Source organism: Rhinoderma darwinii, chromosome 2 (assembly GCF_050947455.1).
Source record: "Rhinoderma darwinii isolate aRhiDar2 chromosome 2, aRhiDar2.hap1, whole genome shotgun sequence".
Classification (NCBI taxonomy): Eukaryota; Metazoa; Chordata; class Amphibia; order Anura; family Rhinodermatidae; genus Rhinoderma; species Rhinoderma darwinii.
This window is the reverse complement of record NC_134688.1, coordinates 108461408-108480527: the sequence shown is the minus strand read 5'-3', so window position 1 is coordinate 108480527 and position 19120 is coordinate 108461408. Positions and strand designations below refer to the sequence as shown.

Below are 19120 nucleotides of genomic sequence, written 5' to 3'. Positions count from 1 at the left end.
CCTTCCTGGATGCATCATCAGTCTTACCTCATGCAGCCTGCAGTGAGTAACAATTTACTTCTCATGTCTGATATCAATACAGCAACTTTTTAACTCTAACTCAGCTCTAATCTGACATATAAACTGAGATATCTCTTTATTTTAAAGGGTAACTAAATGTTTGACAAACTTCTGATATGTTATAGTGACATGTCAGAAGTATTGGTTGGTGGGGGTCCGAGCACTGAGACCCCCACCAATCGCTCAAATGAAGCGGCAGAAGAGCTTGTGTGAGCGCTCAGCCGATTCGTGTCTGTTCGGCTTTTTCCGGAAATTAATGTATCGGAGTATAGGCTCAATAGAAAGTCTATGAGCCCGTACTCCGATACATCGGCTTCCCGGAAAAAGCCGAACAGACACGAAGCGGCTGAGCGCTCACACGAGCTCTTCTGCCGCTTCGTTTGAGCGATTGGTGGGGGTCTCAGTGCTCGGTTTGTGAAATGTTTAGTTACCCTTTAATGGATCTCATATTATCAATCCCAGCCTATTGTGGACAGAATGAAACTCCAGGCACATTTTTAGAATTGGTAAAATGGAGCTACTAGGGTCATGTAACATACGAGGGATATTAATTCTTTCACTCTGGTCTCTCAAATATGAGATTCCAATTCAGTCTGTACACTACAGGTCCCTAACACAACAGAAATAACAAAATGGCTGCATGTTATTAGACTGCATAGGCGAAGTTGCCAAAATGATGCCCCCTCTGTGTCATCACTTCCTGCTCTGCAGCTATTGGCTGAATCTGGACCTCACAGACTTCCTGTTCTTCCTGCTCCTAAATGCATTCTGCACATAATACTTGTAATATGAAGAGCTTTCCACAGTTTCCCTTTAAAGGCAAAATGAAGCGTAGTGCAATGTATTGAATTGCACTTAACCTTGTTATGTATATCACTGCCCTCAATCCTCATGCTCAAAGTAATACCCTTGCTATAATATACACTAGTTAAAAGCATTTCCCACCATTCGAAGTAATATCATATTTCTAGGATATCAAATCACTGCCTGATTGGTGGAGGTTTGACTGTCAGGGCCGCCACCTATCCTCAAAATGAAGGAGCCTCAGAGCTTAAAGGGGTATTCCCATTTCAGACCACCTCGAAACTCAGTGGCCGGAGCCCAGTGGCAGAAGATAGAAAGGACGTCAGGGGTCCCCGTTCCAGGGAGAAGTGCTGAGCCCAGATGTGGTCCTGCATTTTTCGTACATTTATGTCATATCCAATATGCAATATAGGATATGCAATAAATGTCCTAGATGGGAATAACCTTTAACTTGAATGGAGCTATGCAGGAAAGAAAGGACATAGTACCTTGTTCCCTTCGTTTCATGATTAGCCGGGGTCTCAGAGGTTAGACCCCACTGATTATAATAGTTTATGGGCATATGCTAGAACATTATAACGTCGGATGCCCTTTTAATCTGGATGCTATCCTTAATACTTTCAAATGTGGATTATAGAAAAATAAAAGATTATGGTGTTCAGAATCACCCATCTAGTGTAGAGAAAAGATGACACGGCTGTGGTTTTGTGCACTGTAACCCTTAAACCTTCAATTTGTTTGGTAGGGAACTGTCCTTACTCCCACTATGGACCACGCTATTTCCATCCAGCCTGCATCCATGATGGGACCTCTGACTCAACAGCTGGGACATTTGTCACTGGGGAGCGCGGGAGCGGTATGAAATTACTATTAAGTTCAATAAGTTTTTTGATGCTATAAGCCTGAGACTAAAGCTATTTAATCTAAATCTGCATCCTAAAAACTTTTTACTGATTCTTTCCATTTTAATCTTTCATTTTAGTATATGCCAGCTGCAGCCGCTATGCAGGGGGCTTATATCCCCCAGTACCCGTCCGTGCCTTCTACTGTTTCCATAGAGGTGAGGAACAAGCCTTGGAATGATCCAGTGTAGGATGTTCTAAAGTCGTTATGATTGATATTTATCAGTGCGTTGATCTCTATGTACATTTCTAGCTTTATAGGTGACATACAGTGATTGATAAGCAATTGTAGGATCTTTTATGTCTTTATTCCAATTTTATACAGTCGTTTTTTTTTTCATAATTTAGATTTTTATTGCAAAGTTTATAAACACATAAGAACAAAGTGCATGAATACTTTCAACATCAATCGTAACATAACAGGTCAACATATCATATAGATAAGAGCAATCGCTTAAATACATCAATATTCTTGTTACTCAGGGGCAGTTGTCACATACATTTGAAAACTGTACAGTCAGGCACATGGCATATGAGGTAGAGAATGCCCCTCTATATTTGCAAGGAACAGAATTCTTGACTGGAAACACATTTTGAAAAGTGACTAACCCCGCCCTTAGCAGGAAAAAAGAGAAGTAGAGACTAACCAGAAGAAGGCAAAAAGAAAGAACGGACAAGACTAACAAGGAAAGAGAGGGGGAAGGAAAGTGAGGGGTATAGGGAGTACTAGGAGCAGAGACATTACCGCAGAAGGAATATCGAACCGCCTCTATTTCTGATGAAAGCCCACTCGGGATTAGGCTATATACACCACCATGTGGGATTCTCTAGCTCAGCCAATCAGTGAAATGAGGACCAGATTTGAAGGATGACCATGTGTTCCACAGAGAAATAACCGTATCATAGCATCCCTTGTCCTCCGCAAGCAGAGACTCCATTCTACACAGTAGATCCATTTCCGCAACCCATTCAACAATCGTAGGTACAGCAGCGGTCTTCCAGTACCTAGGAATGACTGTGCGCGCTGCCGTCAGAAAATGCCTAAGTAGGCCCTTTTTTATGCCTGGCAGGGGACCCGGAATCAAAGATAAAAGAGCCATCTGAGGAGTAGGTATGATAGGAGCACTCTCCATCAATGCATAGATGTCAAATACCGCTTTCCAAAAAGTCTGCAATACCGGGCATGACCACCAAATATGCAGCATCGTGCCAGTCTCATTGCCACATCGCCAACAGACTTCTGGGTACATTTTATGCAAGATCTGTGGGCAACGGTACCACTTGGTCAAGATTTTAACAATTTTCTCCTGGGCATGGCATGCCATAGGCATTTTATGGGTCAGAAGGAAAACCCTGTCCCAATCAAGCAAATATATGGAGAAACCTAGGTCTTCTTCCCAAGCGCTAACATATGCAGGCGGCTGAGTGACAGAAGTCTCCAAAAGAATGGCATACATCTTGGAAATCACGCGAGTAGGTGACTCCTGTAAAAGCAGTAGCGACTCAAAGGAGGTGGTCGTGGAGAAACACATTCCATCCGGCAGAGCCGAGTGCAGGAAAGTAGACAATTGTGCATATTCCAACCATGATAGAGTCCTCTCCGAGCAGGTCTCTCTCAACACATGTAACGGAGGGAGGCGACCCCCATCCGACATCACCTGACACAGCCTAGTATCTGCCGAAGCAGTCCAGCTCAGAAAGGTAGGTTTGTTCACAGCTGGTGGAAACTCAGGATTATCAAACAGAGGGCTAAGAAGGTCTATGGGACAGCCCCTTTCGGACCATCAATCTGTTCCATACAGTGAGAAAATGATGGGTAAGCATAGGAAGGGTCTGAAGGGCCGGGCGATGGTCCCGCAAGATCCATGGCAGCGATCTCAGAGAGAGCGCCACGAAGGACCTCTCAATCCCCACCCATTGTTTGTTGGTGCCATTATGAAACCAATCAATCGCTCTAGAAAGAACAACAGCTTGGTGATACAACCCCAAATCCGGGAGTCCCACTCCACCCTTCAGTTTAGGGCGAGACAGCGAGCTCAAACTAATGCGAGGCCTCAAGGTGCCCCAGACAAACTTACGAAATGCTGCCTCCAGAGTCTTGAAGTAAGCCCGAGGAACCAGAACAGGGATTGCCTGAAAGAGATACAAGAACCGCGGGAGGATATCCAATTTGATGGCATTGATGCGTCCAAACCATGACAATTGTGCTTTATCATAAGATTGCAGATTTTTCATTGTGCGCTGCAGTAAGGGGGGGTAATTAAGGGAGTACAGATCCGCCAGAGTACCAGGAATCTGCACCCCCAAGTATTTGATAGATGTCACTTGCCATTTAAAAGAGAAGGTTGATCTTAGAAGATCAACCGACTCTTGTGGAAGTGAAACATTTAACGCTTCCGTCTTTGTGTAATTGACCTTAAAATTACTGACCCGTCCAAACTCCTCGAATTCCCGAATGAGCACCGGGAATGAAATTACCGGGTTAGTAATGAATAGTAAGAGATCGTCTGCATATAGCGCCAGTATATAATGTTCGCGGCCCACCTGGATCCCAGAGATATCTGGAGATTTACGGATAGCCACTGCCAAATGTTCCATTGTGATAACATATAGTAGTGGGGACAGTGGGCAACCCTGCCTGGTTCCATTAGCAATCCGTAGAGGCGTGGAGAAAATTCCATTGGCCCTAACTCTAGCCGTGGGTTTCTGATATAAAGAAAGGATCCTCTCTATCATTACCGGACCAATTCCCATTTGTTGTAAGGCCGACCTCAAGAATACCCAATGGACCCGGTCAAAAGCTTTCTCTGCATCAACCGAGATTAGACAGGTGGGTATCGACATTTTTTTCCCGTGAGACATCAAAAGAAGAGTTTTATTGGTGTTGTCTCTCGCTTCTCTCCGGAGAACAAACCCCGCTTGATCCGTATGAATGATTCTCGGAAGAAGAGGTGCCAGTCTATTTTCAATTGCCTTGGAATAATGCTTAACATCTACATTTATTAGGGAAATCGGGCGGTAGTTGGCACATATAGAATGGTCCTTCCCTGGTTTAGGTATAACCGTGATGGTAGCCTCTAACGTTTGCGGGGTGAAGGGCATCGTTGACGTGACAGAGTTGAATACCTTAGTCATAAAGGGAAGAAGCTGAGGGAGAAAAGCCTTGTAAAAGGACGTCGGGAAACCATCCGGGCCCGGACTTTTACCCGACGGGGCAGACTTGATGATGCCATGGATTTCAGTTTCGGTAAAATCCTCGCCCAACTCCTCAGTCTCAGCCCCCTCCAGTTCTGGCAACGCCATTTTAGCCACATATTGGTCAATTTTCCCTCGCAGAGCAGCAGGAGACATATCTTGTAACGGGCCTTTTAGATTATACAAGGAGTGGTAGTATTCCCTGAAGGTTTGCACTATCTCTTCTGGCTTATGTTTAATGTCCCCCAAGCACGACTTAATCATTGGAATATAAGAGGTGGGCACCCGTGGCTTAAGTGCTCTAGCTAGGGTTCTGCCGCATTTATTAGAGTGTTGATAAAAGAAACTCTTAGCACGGTCTCTGAAAGAGGCATGAGCCTGATCCAACAACCCTCTCAAAGAGTTCCTGGCCTCTGATAACTCCGCTAACGTGTGGGGCTGTCGGGACTGTTTATGGGCGGACTCCAGGGACTGAATACGAGCCAGCAACTCCTTCATTTTAAAGGCCCTCTCCTTTTTTAGTCTGGAGCCTTGTTGGATAAAGATGCCTCTCACCACACTCTTCAGTGCTTCCCACTGCGTCGGTAGGGGGGTGGAGTCTGAGGTGTGATGATCTAGGAACTCGGAGATCAAACGGTTAACAGCCGTTTGACATACCGAATCCTTCAAAAGAAGAGGATTGAGCTTCCAATGCCATTCCTTCGCCCCCCCCCCCCCCACCCGGGAACTGCAGCGAGAAGAACACTGGCGCATGGTCTGCCAAGATCATAGGCCCAATCTGAGACATCGGGGACCAGGACAATAAGTGATGACTCACAAAGAACATGTCTATCCTGCTGTACATATCATGGACCGGAGAGTAAAATGTGTAGTCCTTTGTTTGAGGGTTAAGTATCATCCAAACGTCCACCAGCTGCATGGCAAAAAGTTTAGCCTTAAGGGCAGATAGCTGTGTAGCTGCTACCGAGGGCCTGCCCGAAGACGAGTCCATAACTCGGTCCAATGCGAAGTTAAAATCACCACCTGCTATCAAGAGGCCCTCTGCAAAGTTAGAGAGTTCTGTCAAATAGCTCCTGCAAATGCTCACCTGATCCTGATTAGGGAGGTAGAAATTAGCCACCGTGAACAGTTTCCCACAGACCTGCAGTTTCACAAACAAAAAGCGCCCTTGAGCATCAGCTCGGGTCTCTACAATAGAAACCGGAAGAGATCTATGTATCGCAATACTCACTCCTCTTGACTTAGCCTCCGGGTTGGTACTGTGGAATCACTGTGTATAGTACCTGTGATTCAGAGCAGGCACATGGTCGCTCCTGAAATGTGTCTCCTGTAGAAACAAAATCTGGACACGCTGCTTATGCATGTGATACATAATCTGAGAGCGTTTTTGTGGCGTATTGAATCCACGTATATTTAACGAGCAGCATTTTAGAGACTCCATCAGGAAAGAGGATGGCAACAAGTGGGGGAGGAAGTAGAGTGGGGAGGGAGGGAAGAAGAGCAACAAAAAACAAAGAGAGATAGAAAACACTTATAACACTATGGAAATCACCACAGACGGTGTTCCAGCCCCAAAACTGCTAAGTTGAGGGGAAAGAAGTATTATTTGCAAAGTGTTCAATGCGTACAGAGTTGACTGGACTATAGAAGAAGGATGATCCCAACCAACTTCCATAAGCCCGAGAACATTAATATAAACATCTACCATAATAGAATGAAACCAGAGAAACTGCGGCGGGTCAATAATAATTTAAGCCCTTAAAGGGCACTTGCACCAGAACCACACCAATACATGACATTATCACTTTCGAGAGAAGAAACCATAACATATTGCAATATAACGAGCCCTATCCTGAAGGTGGAGGGAGTAGCACTGGATAGACACCCCACCGAAAAAAACAGGGAAATCCCCTGCCCTCACCAAAGCCCCAATCCATACTTCGGCTATCAAAAAAGAATAGTGGGTAAGTATTTAAAGATGAATAATCCTCTCGCTATCTTTCCCCTGCCAATACTAAGGGGACATCGTCTTGAGAAACCCATAAACCTATCAAAAAGGGGGGGGGGGCCTTGACCATATCCTAGGCTATCTCCCGCACCATTCGTAGGAACTATCAAGACCTATACAGTAGTTTTAAATAGTTTCTCTACAATATCAATCACATGCTTGCTGCATTGATGGGTGAAGTAGGGCATCTTACCTCTGACAGACTCTTCCTAATAATTTGTTTTGCTCAGGAGAGCAGCGGGCAGCCTCAACAAGTTGCCGTGGAAACCACCACAGAACACGCCGCTTATTCGTACCAGTGATAGAAAGTGCAGGTAAGAACAAGAATGTCTAGTTGTCACGCTTCCAATAGCCTATACGGGAAGACAGATACATAGAGATGAGTGATCTACAGACACTGCTGGAGACATATGCCTGGGAGCCGTCAGCCCCGTGATCATTGAGAAAAGTGACAATCGATGTTAATGATTCTGTTATGTAGACTGAATGGATAGAAGTTTGGGTGCTTCCCATTCTGCTGTTATTTTGGGCTTTGACGTGTCTGTGGACCTAAAACCTCCAATATGAAAATAAAGTGGGATGAAGTTGAAGGTATGTGACTTTTTATATGTCGGAGGAGGACAAGGAAAAAGTACATGATATGTCTAAATGTATTCTTTTTATTTAGCACCGTCCTCTTCAATGGCAAACTACTATGTGGTATAAAACGGGTGGCAACATAAACATACAAGTACAATTATCAATGCAAATCACTTTCAAGCATAAGAAAATGTCAAACTTGCGATTTGAGATTGTTCCATACATGGAATGGATTTTAGTGATCGATGTTCGGTACTGCAGGGAGGGCCAGGAATTACGGGGATAATATAGACGCTCAATTGCTTCTGCACTATGGACATCTGAAACCGGAATTACAGTAGCAAAATTAAACAGCAGAGAGCCCTGCTCATATGAGAGTACAACCTAAGGCTACATGCACACGTTGCGTATTTTGCCGCGGAAAATACGCACCAAAACCGGAGCAATATTCAGGAAATTTGGAGGTAAAAACCGCACCAGATCGCGCGTTTTTTTATGCATTTTTCAGTGAGGTTTTTACGTTTTGATGCGTAAGTCGCTGCGTGATTTTCCTCTGCGCTAGGCAGATAGAATTCCCAAGCGGCAACGCAATCTAAATTGACATGCCGATTTTAAAATCCACACAACAGGTCAATTTTCATGCGGAAAAATACTGCAGAGTGTACATGAGATTTCCTTGAATCTCATTGTCTATGCTGGTACTGTATTAAGCTGCGGTTTTGTCGTACGCAAATATTCATCGTGTGCATTGACCTTAAAGGAATTGGAGCATATAGAGATCAGCGCTATTGGACTAAATATTTTGGATGTATGCCTAGTCTGTTAAAGAGAACCTTTCACCTGCCCATACATGTACAGCTGAGTGCACCATGTAATTGGCAGGGCTAAACAAACCTTGTCTCACGTTACATTTTTTTCCTATCTTCCTCCGTTATTTACATATCGGTGCCGTTATATTTGGCGCCTGATATGTAAATAAGCCCCTGAACTGTCAATGGGTCGTTTCTATCTAAATGGCAAGGGGGCGTGATGTCTTCGCTCTGACACTGTCCAATCAGCTACGGACAGTGTCAGGGCGGCTTGTGCTGTGTTCCCTCCCGCGAGAACGCACACAGACTGGTGGTTCTGCAGAGAGCGCTCTCTGTGTCTGTGTTCTCGCGGGAGGGAACACTTCGCAAGACGTCCTGACACTGTCCGTAGCTGATTGGACAGTGTCAGAGTGAAGACATCACGCCCCCTTGCCATTTAGTTAGATAGAAACGGCCCATTGACAGTTCAGGGGCTTATTTACATATCGGGCGCCAAATATATCGGCACTGGTATGTATATAACGGAGGAAGTTAGAAAATAATTTTTACGTGAGACAGGGTTTGTGAAGCCCTGACTATTACATGCTGCACATGTATAGGAAGGTGAAAGGTTCTCTTTAAGGTGTATTTATAAAATGGATTTCCCATGATTCACAAATTTGTATGTAAAAAAATCATACTTATTATTCTGACTTCTCAGAAGTAAAAAAAACGAATAATATTATAAGGTGCCAGACTTAATAACACCATTCATGTTTGCATTATGGATAGTTTGGATAGGCTTAACCATAAATGTCAGGTTTAGAAAACCCATCTCCAAATGCTCTATTAGGAAATTCTGAGTTAATGTAAATAGAGGTGGGGTCCCCCATTTGGGACTGTCATCTCTTAGCTAGAGTGGAGAGAGGCTATAAAGAGCATCTCTTGCTCTAGAGGACCTGGCATGTCCATACATTACACGAACATCCAGGGGTGTGACTAGAAAATGCTGCCTCACCCCTGAGTATTACCAGCTCCATGTGAAAGGTGAGGACATCCTTGCCGGCAGTCACCGTAGAATAAAAAACATTTTCTGTGAAAACTCCCAACATGACGTAACAAATGATTAGCTCATTCTGGGACAATTGGTACTACACACAGCCCCTTCAGCAACAATGAGTAAATAGAAAATGCAGGATGGGCGCATGGGGGGCATCAAGCCCCTTATTTAATACAAACCCTAAAATTCATTCAGACCCCAATCCAAACCCTTACATTAATTTAGGCCCCACATTAATTAATTTATGTATCTGGAGTCTGAATTTAATGTAAGGTCTAAATTAATTTAAAGTGTAGCTAAACGTTCAACAAACTTCTGACATGTCATAGTGACATGTCAGAAGTTTGGATTGGTGGGGGTCCGAGCACGGAGACCCCCACCAATCGCTAGAACGAAGCAGCTGAAACGTTCGTGTGAGTGCTCAACTGCTTCGTGTCTGTTCGGTTTTTCCGGAAATAAATGTATCGGAGTACGGACTCAATAGAAAGTCTATGAGCCCGTACTCCGATACATGGGCTTTCCGGAAAAAGCCGAACAGAAACTAAGCAGCTGATCGCTCACACGAATTCTTCAGCTGCTTCGTTCTAGCGATTGGTGGGGGTCTCCGTGCTCAGACGCCCACCAATCCAAACTTCTGACATGTCACTATGACATGTCAGAAGTTTGTTGAACATTTAGCTACACTTTAAGGGTCTGGCTTGAATAAATTTTGGGGTCTGAATTAAATTTGGGTTTTGGGGTCTGAATAATTTAGGGGTCTGGTCTAGGGTCTGAATTAATACAGGAATCTGGTCTGGGGATCTGAATTAATTAAGGGGTCTGATATAAAGGTCTGATCTTGTATCTAATTATTTTAGGGATCTGGAGTCTGAATTTAGATACAAGATCAGGCCATAAAATTTATTTTGACCCCATACCTTTAAATCATACCCCAGGTCAGACCCCTTAATTCAGATCCCGGACCAGACCCCCTAAATTAATTCAGGCCCCAAGCCAGAGCCATAAATTAGATCCTCAAAATAATTCAGACCCCAGACTACACTCCTAAATTAATCAGACCCTAGATAAGACCCCAAAATTAATTCAGACCCCTAAATGAGACCCAAGATCAGAATTAAACAAAAATAAACTCAGACTCCAGGCCATACTCCTCTATTTACGTACCGCTCCTCACTCTCGGCTTCTTTTTTTCTTTTCTTCTGGCCACCGCTGCACACAACGTCCTGATGCTGCGACCTCTATAGTCACGCCACTGCAGACAGCCTAGCGATTACAATGGGAACGTTGTAATACTTCTTTTAACTTGTGGTGGTGTTGGAGGAAAATTGAACTCTTCTTTCCTGGTTTTTCCATGGGTTACAGCTGGTCTTACTGGAGGTGGGACACTCTTTGACCAGCCTATTATTAGGGGAAACCTTTTTACAAAGTAGGATGGTTCAAAGCAGACAACCCCTTTAACTCCTTGGCGTTGCATGATGTTACGTAAATGCCGCGAAGGAAGACTGAGCCCGCTCCATATTCAGCGGGTGTTGGCTATATATATATATAACAGCCGACGCTTCACTGCAACAGCCGGGATTGGAGATAACTCTGATCCCAGCCGTTTCACCACTTAGATGCTGTGGTCAATAGCGACCGTGGCATCTAAGCTTAATGAAGGTCCCCAGGTCTGCCATCTTTGTGCTCCTCTTGCAGGGCTTAATAAGAGCAGGTAAAAATGACGATACACTGCAAAACATAGGTTCCTCGAGCGTCCCGCAAAAAAACAGGCCCTCAGATGGCTATACTGTCACGGCTTTTGAAAGGTGGCGAGAAAAAAGATGAAAAAATAAATAAAAATAGCTGCTAAGCCAAGGAGTTAAATGAATATATAAGTATCGTTTATTTGTGCGTAGGTCACTGTCTACATGTAAGGCATCGCATACTATCTTGGCACATTTCCATACTTTCTCTCACTTGAGGACTTCATGATGAATTTATCATTTCTTTGTTAGGTTCACACATGAAAATGAGTCAGCCCAGGAAGCGACCGGATGGAGAGCTGCAGGGCTGAACATGAGGCTTTACTGAATAATGGGGATAACTGAAAAAAAAAAAAAACACGCTGGGGGGATGAATGAAGAAAAAAAATATTTTTCTTTCTTTCTTTTGCAAAGAAGCATTTTTACTGCAATAAACTTTAAAACTTCCAAGGAACCAAAGCAGCTAGAAAAAAGAGAACTCAAGAAACCTAATGAAACCAGAACAGACTTTCAAATCTCAACGGAGAAATACAAGAAAAAACATGAAAAAAAGAACAAAAAAAATGAAAAAAAACAACAAAAAAAATGAAAAAATCCAACAAAGCATAAAAACAAATTCTATTTTAATAAGAAGATTTTTTTTGTCATTTTTTTACCGTAGAATATTTTTTTTTTTTAATTTTTATTTAAATGCGTGACGTACATGGAAAGCGCAGCACCAGGACATAAGCGGCGAACCGTATGCGAAACAGAGACTGCAATGGGGAAGTTGCAATTTTGCTGCCTGACACCATTTTATTTTTCATTTTTTAAAGGACTGTGTGGCTGTTTTTTATTTGTTTATTTTGGGGGGTAGGGACTGAGGGGGGAGGGGAAAGGAGGGATGCGATATGCAAAAAAACATTTTTGGAAGCTGATTTTATTCTTTTGTTTGAATTTTTGTCTATGCTTTTTTTTTTTTTTTTTCATTCCTGTCACTAATATTGACTATATTTTCCAAAATGGAAGCCATGGCAAATGGGCCCAGAAAACAAAATGGATGCCAACATTCTAAGGACTAAGCTTCTAGGATTGTGGGGAGGTTAAATAAAAATATTGAAGTGTTAGGGCTCGTCCACAGGATGCGGAATTGCCGCGTTTTTTCCAGCTGGAATTTCGGACGGAAAAATCGCAGCAGAATACAGTAGCAGCATAATGGATGAGATTTAACAAATCTCATCCACACGCTGCGTAGAAGTTCAGAGCAGAAATTGACCTGCGGTGCGTAATTTTCAGATCGCAGCATGTCCATTCCTGCTGCGGAAAGTGTCCAGAATTGCTGCGTTTTTCAGAGGAGACGTCTCCATCTCCGAACATTGGGAAAACGCAGCAACTTACGCACCATTTTCTGCAGTAAAAATGCAGGAAATGGTGCGTTTTTGCCGCAGCGGAAAGCCTTTGACTTTCAACGGAATTGCTGCAGAAATTTTCTGCAGCAAGTCCGTTGTGTGTGGACAAGCCCTTAGACTGCGCAGCACTGTCTTCAGTCAACTATGTGAGAGTAGACCACACGTGTGTTGTTCAGAATAACCATGGCGTATACTGACGGTTCTTGATAGCTGTGTAGTCTGTACTGAGATATGTTGGCCTTCATGGAAAAACCAACCTTACAGAACCTCAAACAATTCGCATGTACTTATTTTTTTTAATTTTTGTATGACATGACGCCACAACTTAATTAAATGGTAACTCCAACCAAATGTAGGCAGTTTCACATGAACATAATACGAACATTTTTCCACCTGTATTAGGTCCGCAAATCCTGGTGCAACCGCAGTACTAATGAGCCAAACTAACAGTGTCATAGGGATCTATGATTCTGTTCGTACGGATCATTAGACCCGTGGTTAGGCCGGGATCGGGCTGGTGAAACTTTACTTAGAGTGGGTTTTGAAGAGTGTTATCAGCAATTACTAAAATAATACGATTAACCTGTTCCCAAATGGCTCCGAATTATACAAAATCCTCCTGCAAGACCCAAGCACTAAAATATTGCCCCCTCACAACATCTGACTATAGGGATGATAAATGTCTGTTTCTAAGACTCTCTAGGGACCGGACGGAAGTGATTTTGATAATTGCTGATAACAGCACAGAAATCTGTACTTTTACGTCTGTACGGAAACCCATGTAAGATATTTACCCATTTTGCATACATTGTAAATTAATTTTGGGAAACTAATGACATTGAAGAAGAATAGTCCTAAAAATTACAGGTCAAGATTTAGTAATAATAACTGTCGCTGTATGAATCATAAGAAATACCATTCCCTTACTTCTGATTTACAGCTTTCTGCACATTAGTCTTTATGAGGATCTCTGTATTCTTCGCCATGCTTTATACACCTACATAAGAATGGCTTTTGTTCTGTGACTTTTTATTCACGCCCCCTGGTGGCATATAGTAGATTTCTAAGGATTCCAATATTTATTAGTTGCATAATTGTGGATGAGGTTTTGTCTACAAGTATAGTTCAAGCTCGGAGCTACACAGTCTTCCTGAAAGTTTTCTAGTTTCTAAAGACCAGAATGAATTATTGCTGCATCAATGTGATTTGGGGATAAAAACATGTTAAAAAGGGTTGTCCCAGGAGCATTTTTTTTTAAATTTCCATTTGAGAAATTGTTATGTTTTGTTTTAACAAAGAAATTTCATTGAGGGTCCGCCCCTTTAAATCCTTGGGAAGGAGGTGTAATTCCGGATGGAAACCTAACCCAATTCTTTGTCCTCATTCCATACAATGGGGTATAAATTAATACTATCCAGGGTTGGTTTTTGGGGAATCCTAGTTGCTTTCAATGTTCTCACTATCTAATGTACAGAAAAGTAGAACTTGTAAAGGAGGAAAGTTCCACCTATTGTTGGCATTGATTGTACATAACACTTTTTTCGGGTCTGCTTGTGAGGGCTTCCAATATGTCTTCATTTATTTACATAGTATAATGTATATAGAAATGTCCAGGGCATTGCAGTTTAGGTCAGTTTTTCATTATTGTATTTTATTTTTTTCCTGTGAATTAGAACCATTTGAGAATCGTGGTGACACCATAAAATGGTTGTAGGAAGAGGATTAGGACAGTCACTGGGTCACATTGTGATCCATGTTGGTTAATAGAATTTTTGGCATGCCATAATTTGCTGATTTTAATATATTTTCAATAGTTTTGAAAATCATTTAGATTAATACATCTCTATCTTCAATATTAATCGGCCAACTTAAATTGGCTTGACAGACTCCTCTCCAATTCACTTTTAGAGTCATGCTTGGAACCCACACCACTCAATGTGTGTCACAATCCCGTTGTAGTCCAGCTATAATAGACAATATTGTACTTGTTCCTGCTGCTTAAGGACTAGACCAGAGGATGGCTTTTTAAGTAGCGCAACACAATGCAACAGCAACCCCTATGTCACTCCGACGTTGGAGATGACGTAAGTCACGCGGCAGCCGCAATCTAATATGAGTAAATAGGGACCGAGGCTACTGTTGCATGATTGTTTCCCCTTCACATCTATTGGAAAGCAATGCAAGGCTATCATCATTCATCACAACTATAGTTTCCAGTCATATCACTGATTGGCACCTGAGATTTGATGGCCAAAGTCATCGTCTAGCACCAGCCTTACAGTGGATGGACTTTTATGTTCTTATTTCTAAACTTTATCTCAAGTACCACAAATAAAAAGTGATTCCTCTTGGTCAGCTTGTCCATATACTAATGAACCTAAAATATCTGGAATCATTGGTCAAAAACTGTGAGGGTATGTTCACACACAGTGTTTTCAGGCGTATTTCGGGGCGTTTACGCCTCAAAAAATGCCTGAAAAAACGGAAGCTGAACGCCTACAAACATTTGCCCATTGAAATCGATTGGAAAAACAGCATTTAGTTCATACGGGGCGTCTTTTTATGCCTCTGTTTATAAAAAATGGAGCGTAAATAGACGCTCAGTAAAAAGAAGTGCATGTCACTTCTTGAGGTGTTTTTTTGGAGTGGATTTTTCATTGAACACTATGAAAAACGCCTCAAAAGAAGCTCCAAATTAATAAAAGAAGCTTCATTTTCAGCTTCAAAAACGCCTGAAAATCAGAGGCTGTTTTCTCTGAAAACAGCTCCGTATTTTCAGACGTTTTTTGCTAAGCGTGTGAACATGTTTAGTATGAGGGTATGTTCACACGTAGTCAACAAAAACGTCTGAAAATCCAGAGCTGTTTTCAAGAGAAAACAGACCCTGCTTTTCAGAAGTTTTTTGACCAACTCGCATTTTTCGCGGCGTTTTCACGCCGTTTTCGCGGCGTTTTTTACGTCCGTTTTTGGAGCTGTTTTCATTGGAGTCTATGAGAAAACAGCTCCAAAAACGTCCAAAGAAGTGTCCTGCACTTCTTTTGACGAGGCTGTATTTTTACGCGTCGTCGTTTGACAGCTGTCAAACGACGATGCGTAAATAACAGGTCGTCTGCACAGTACGTCGGCAAACCCATTCAAATGAATGGCAGATGTTTGCCGACGTATTGGAGCCGTATTTCCAGACGTAAAACGAGGCAAAATACGCCTCGTATACGTCTGAAATTTGGCCGTGTGAACATACCCTGAGAGTCCCCTCATACTTAGCTTTAGTTTGGTTTTGCTGATTCACCTAAACATTATGGGTCATTTTCTGACTGAACAGTAGGACAACAGTTTGACACGTTTACGTACTTGCCATAATTTGACATCAGACAGAAAACAAATGGCCATCAGTAATTTCAGGCCTGGCGCCCTGTGCCTGTAATTAGAATAATGTAATAAAGTAGTGCAGATGTATTATAATGACTGCCTGATAGATGGCGGCCGCTCGACAACTAACAGATGATACTGAATGACTAAATGTTCTTTATATTGTCTCCATTCACCACCAGTCCTAATATGATTAGTAACTTATAATACTCCTGTTCATGATCTAAGCAATGCACAAAATTCCCTTTAACCTGTGACTGTCCAGAAGAAATCCATCCTGCAGAAACGATGACATCGCTCTACAGTATTCATTCCCATTAGTGTATCATTTCATGATCCGCTTCAGGTTCACTTGTTTAAAGTGGGTCCTTATTCTGCATTGTTTGTCCAGTTGATTGTAGACATTGATTCTTCAAAATGACATTAAAAAAAATTCCTGCCACAATTCTTGTCGGGCTATACGTTGGCCTGCTTCTTTTAAGATGATGATGTAAGAGTTGTAGCGGCGAAGAGACATAAACATGGTGTATATATGTGCATAGCGTACAGTCAGTAGGAGGGTGTATGACTAAATCTTTTTTGTCTTCCTTCGGGGGGCATGCTGTGCTTTCACAGTTTAGCTGAATAGATATAGGATCGGGTGTGTTTTGTCATAGAATTAGATGGACTTATTTTTGTTATTTGTGACTGTATATATCAATATGTTACCAAAGAGTTTGAAAAGCCATAAAAAGGGAAATATAACACTTCATCCCTCCATACATCCCACAGTGCAATATGGTGTGTTTTCTTTCTTGATAATGGTGAGTGATGGTGCAATGCATAGATGTCAATCTAACCCATTCCATTGACGTACTTTTCTTTTGGCAAACTTTGCATTTTATTTTTTCCTAGGGTTGATTTTACATTTATTTAAAGCGTCTCTCTACTGTCATGTCAAATTTGAAGATATGTAGTGCTCACAATACACAGTACGTAAGGTGGGGGATGGGGATGAACTATATTCAATATTGACACAAATAGATGGTATATACAATCTGGATATAGAGCCACATAAGTTCTAAAGTTTATACAAGACAACTATAATGGTGCTTCATAATGAACAAACATAGCATGCACCCCCAATAAAACCTTTCTGTATATGGCGCCTACGATCATTCTTCCTACATTTTCATGAAAGTGGTGGGATATTAATTGAGGTTTTGCGTCAGTTGACTCTGGACAGTCCGTGAAGTTTAGAAGTGACTAAGTGCCATATGGAATGGGTCCGGTTGACATCTCTGACATTTACACGCAGAGGTAGAAAACAGCTTTTTATTTATGTGTGTTTATATAATGTTAGGCTGCTGTACATATAATGTTAGGATGCTGGTATATTACTAATAAGGTGGTTGTTTGAGATGTTTCTTTTTTGGTGGGGCTTGTGTCTCTTCATACTTGGATGATAAACCTCATCTTAGTTATCCATTGCAGTCACCAGATGCTAGACCCAATTTCTATTGCTATGCACTTGAAACATGAACCTGAGCAATTTGGCGTAACTTGGTTGTATAATTTACTGGTGCTAGCCTGTTTAACCGTAGCGGAAAACTGATTAACGGTTAACAGGGCCAACTACGTTGTTGTAGAAGTACGCTGCCATTCTTTAAAGAATAACCCTTTCCTTACACAAAGCCATAATAATCGTGTAGGATATTCCCAAACATAGTAATGCGGTTGAATTATTTTCTAGGAACTGGTGACATCACGGAAGGAAGAAATAGAGCATTGATGTCACTGGTTCTCAGAAAAAAAACCTTCTTTCTCTTCTGTGTGGCTGTGATGGCACACTTTACTATGCTGCATATAACATACGTTTCTGATATTGGAGACACGTGTAACGGTCACGTCTGTCAATTATACCGCTGGCCATACACAGAAGAATTTTTTGTCAGATTAGACAAAGATTGGATACTGTAAATTGATCTAATGGACCAAAATTGATCTAGTGTTCACTGCGTAATAACTTCTATATTTTGAAATAGAGGGGTTACCCGCACCCTCTATATGTCCCCATTGTGGTTGCAAGTTCAAGAGGTTTACTGTCAAAAATCAGAAGTCCGGAATTGAGCAGCGCGGACTCCAGCAGGTCAATTTTTATGACATTCTTCAGGCAGCTGATCTGAAAAGTGTAATCTTCATCAGCTGCTTAGTGGTCGTGCTGAAATAAAGATATAGGGGTCTGAAACATTGGGGCAGATTTATTAATAATGGCTTGAAGATTGTCTAAAGTTAGAGGTGCTAGGCTGAAGATGCGCCAAAATGTTTCAATGACGTTCATGCTGGTTGATGTCAGACACCTTTCCCTTCTTTAAGCCACCTTTTGGGTAGTATAGTTTAGAGCAGTATTTTGTGCCACAAAACTGGCGCATGCCAGTGATAAATCTGGTGTATTTGACAACTTGTTAAATCTATGACCATATTGCAAGTATGCGACCCAACGTGGCAAGCGTGACGCAAATCAATATTCTTTTTGGTGCACACATTTAATAAATGCAGTGAATTTACAATGCGCTAAACATCTGGCGTATCAATTGCCGGAATCAAGGCGCAATTACGTCGATACACCTTCCCCATTGTATCTGTTCTCCCTAAACTTCATAGATATCAACCTCCTGCATTGCTGCTCATTGCCTTGCTTATGACTTATGTGTTTTTGAAAATCAAACCGATCAACAGATATCTTTACTTTGTTTAATTAAAAACACATTTTTTGTAATATTTCAAGTATATAATTAATTAAATTGCATTTTCATGGAATTGGCCAAAAAATTGTTCCAAGTATAGTTTGTTTAGGGAGTTAAAGGGGTTTTCCCATGAGGGACATTTATGACATATCCACAGGTCATAAATGTCAGATAGATGCGGGTCCCACCTCTGGGACCTGCACCTTTCTCTAGAACGGGGCCCCTAAACCCTATTCTAGCTTCTTGTGCTCACGCTGACTCCCGGCCACTTACTGATTACATGGTTGGGAGTTACAGAAACAGTGTAACTCGCTGAGCTACGCTGTTTCAGTAACTCCCATAGTAGAGAATGGCAGTTACGTACGCAGCATAGCATGCTAGTCTGTTTCCGAAATTACTATTCAGTTCTATGGGACTTACGGAAACATCGTAGCTCAGCGAGTTACACTGTTTCTGTAACTCCCGACCATGTAATCAGTAAGTGGCTGGGAGGCAGCGA

The 19120-nt window shown here is 42.0% G+C and overlaps 1 protein-coding gene across 3 annotated transcripts in view; it reads left to right on the top strand.

The window, feature by feature from the left end:
* The window catches only part of RBMS2 (RNA binding motif single stranded interacting protein 2), a 107540-nt gene extending 88420 nt beyond the window's left edge, over positions 1-19120 (top strand). For 2 of the 3 annotated variants that reach the window (XM_075852089.1, XM_075852090.1), the window contains exons 10-14: positions 1-42; positions 1610-1720; positions 1847-1924; positions 7200-7283; positions 11391-19120. The exon at positions 1-42 is cut by the window's left edge and continues 9 nt beyond it. In XM_075852089.1, the coding sequence (XP_075708204.1) occupies positions 1-42; positions 1610-1720; positions 1847-1924; positions 7200-7271 (303 nt within the window). In that variant the 3' untranslated portion in view covers positions 7272-7283; positions 11391-19120. The remainder of the gene's footprint in view (positions 43-1609; positions 1721-1846; positions 1925-7199; positions 7284-11390) is intronic. The other variant, XM_075852091.1, reaches the window with a different exon arrangement.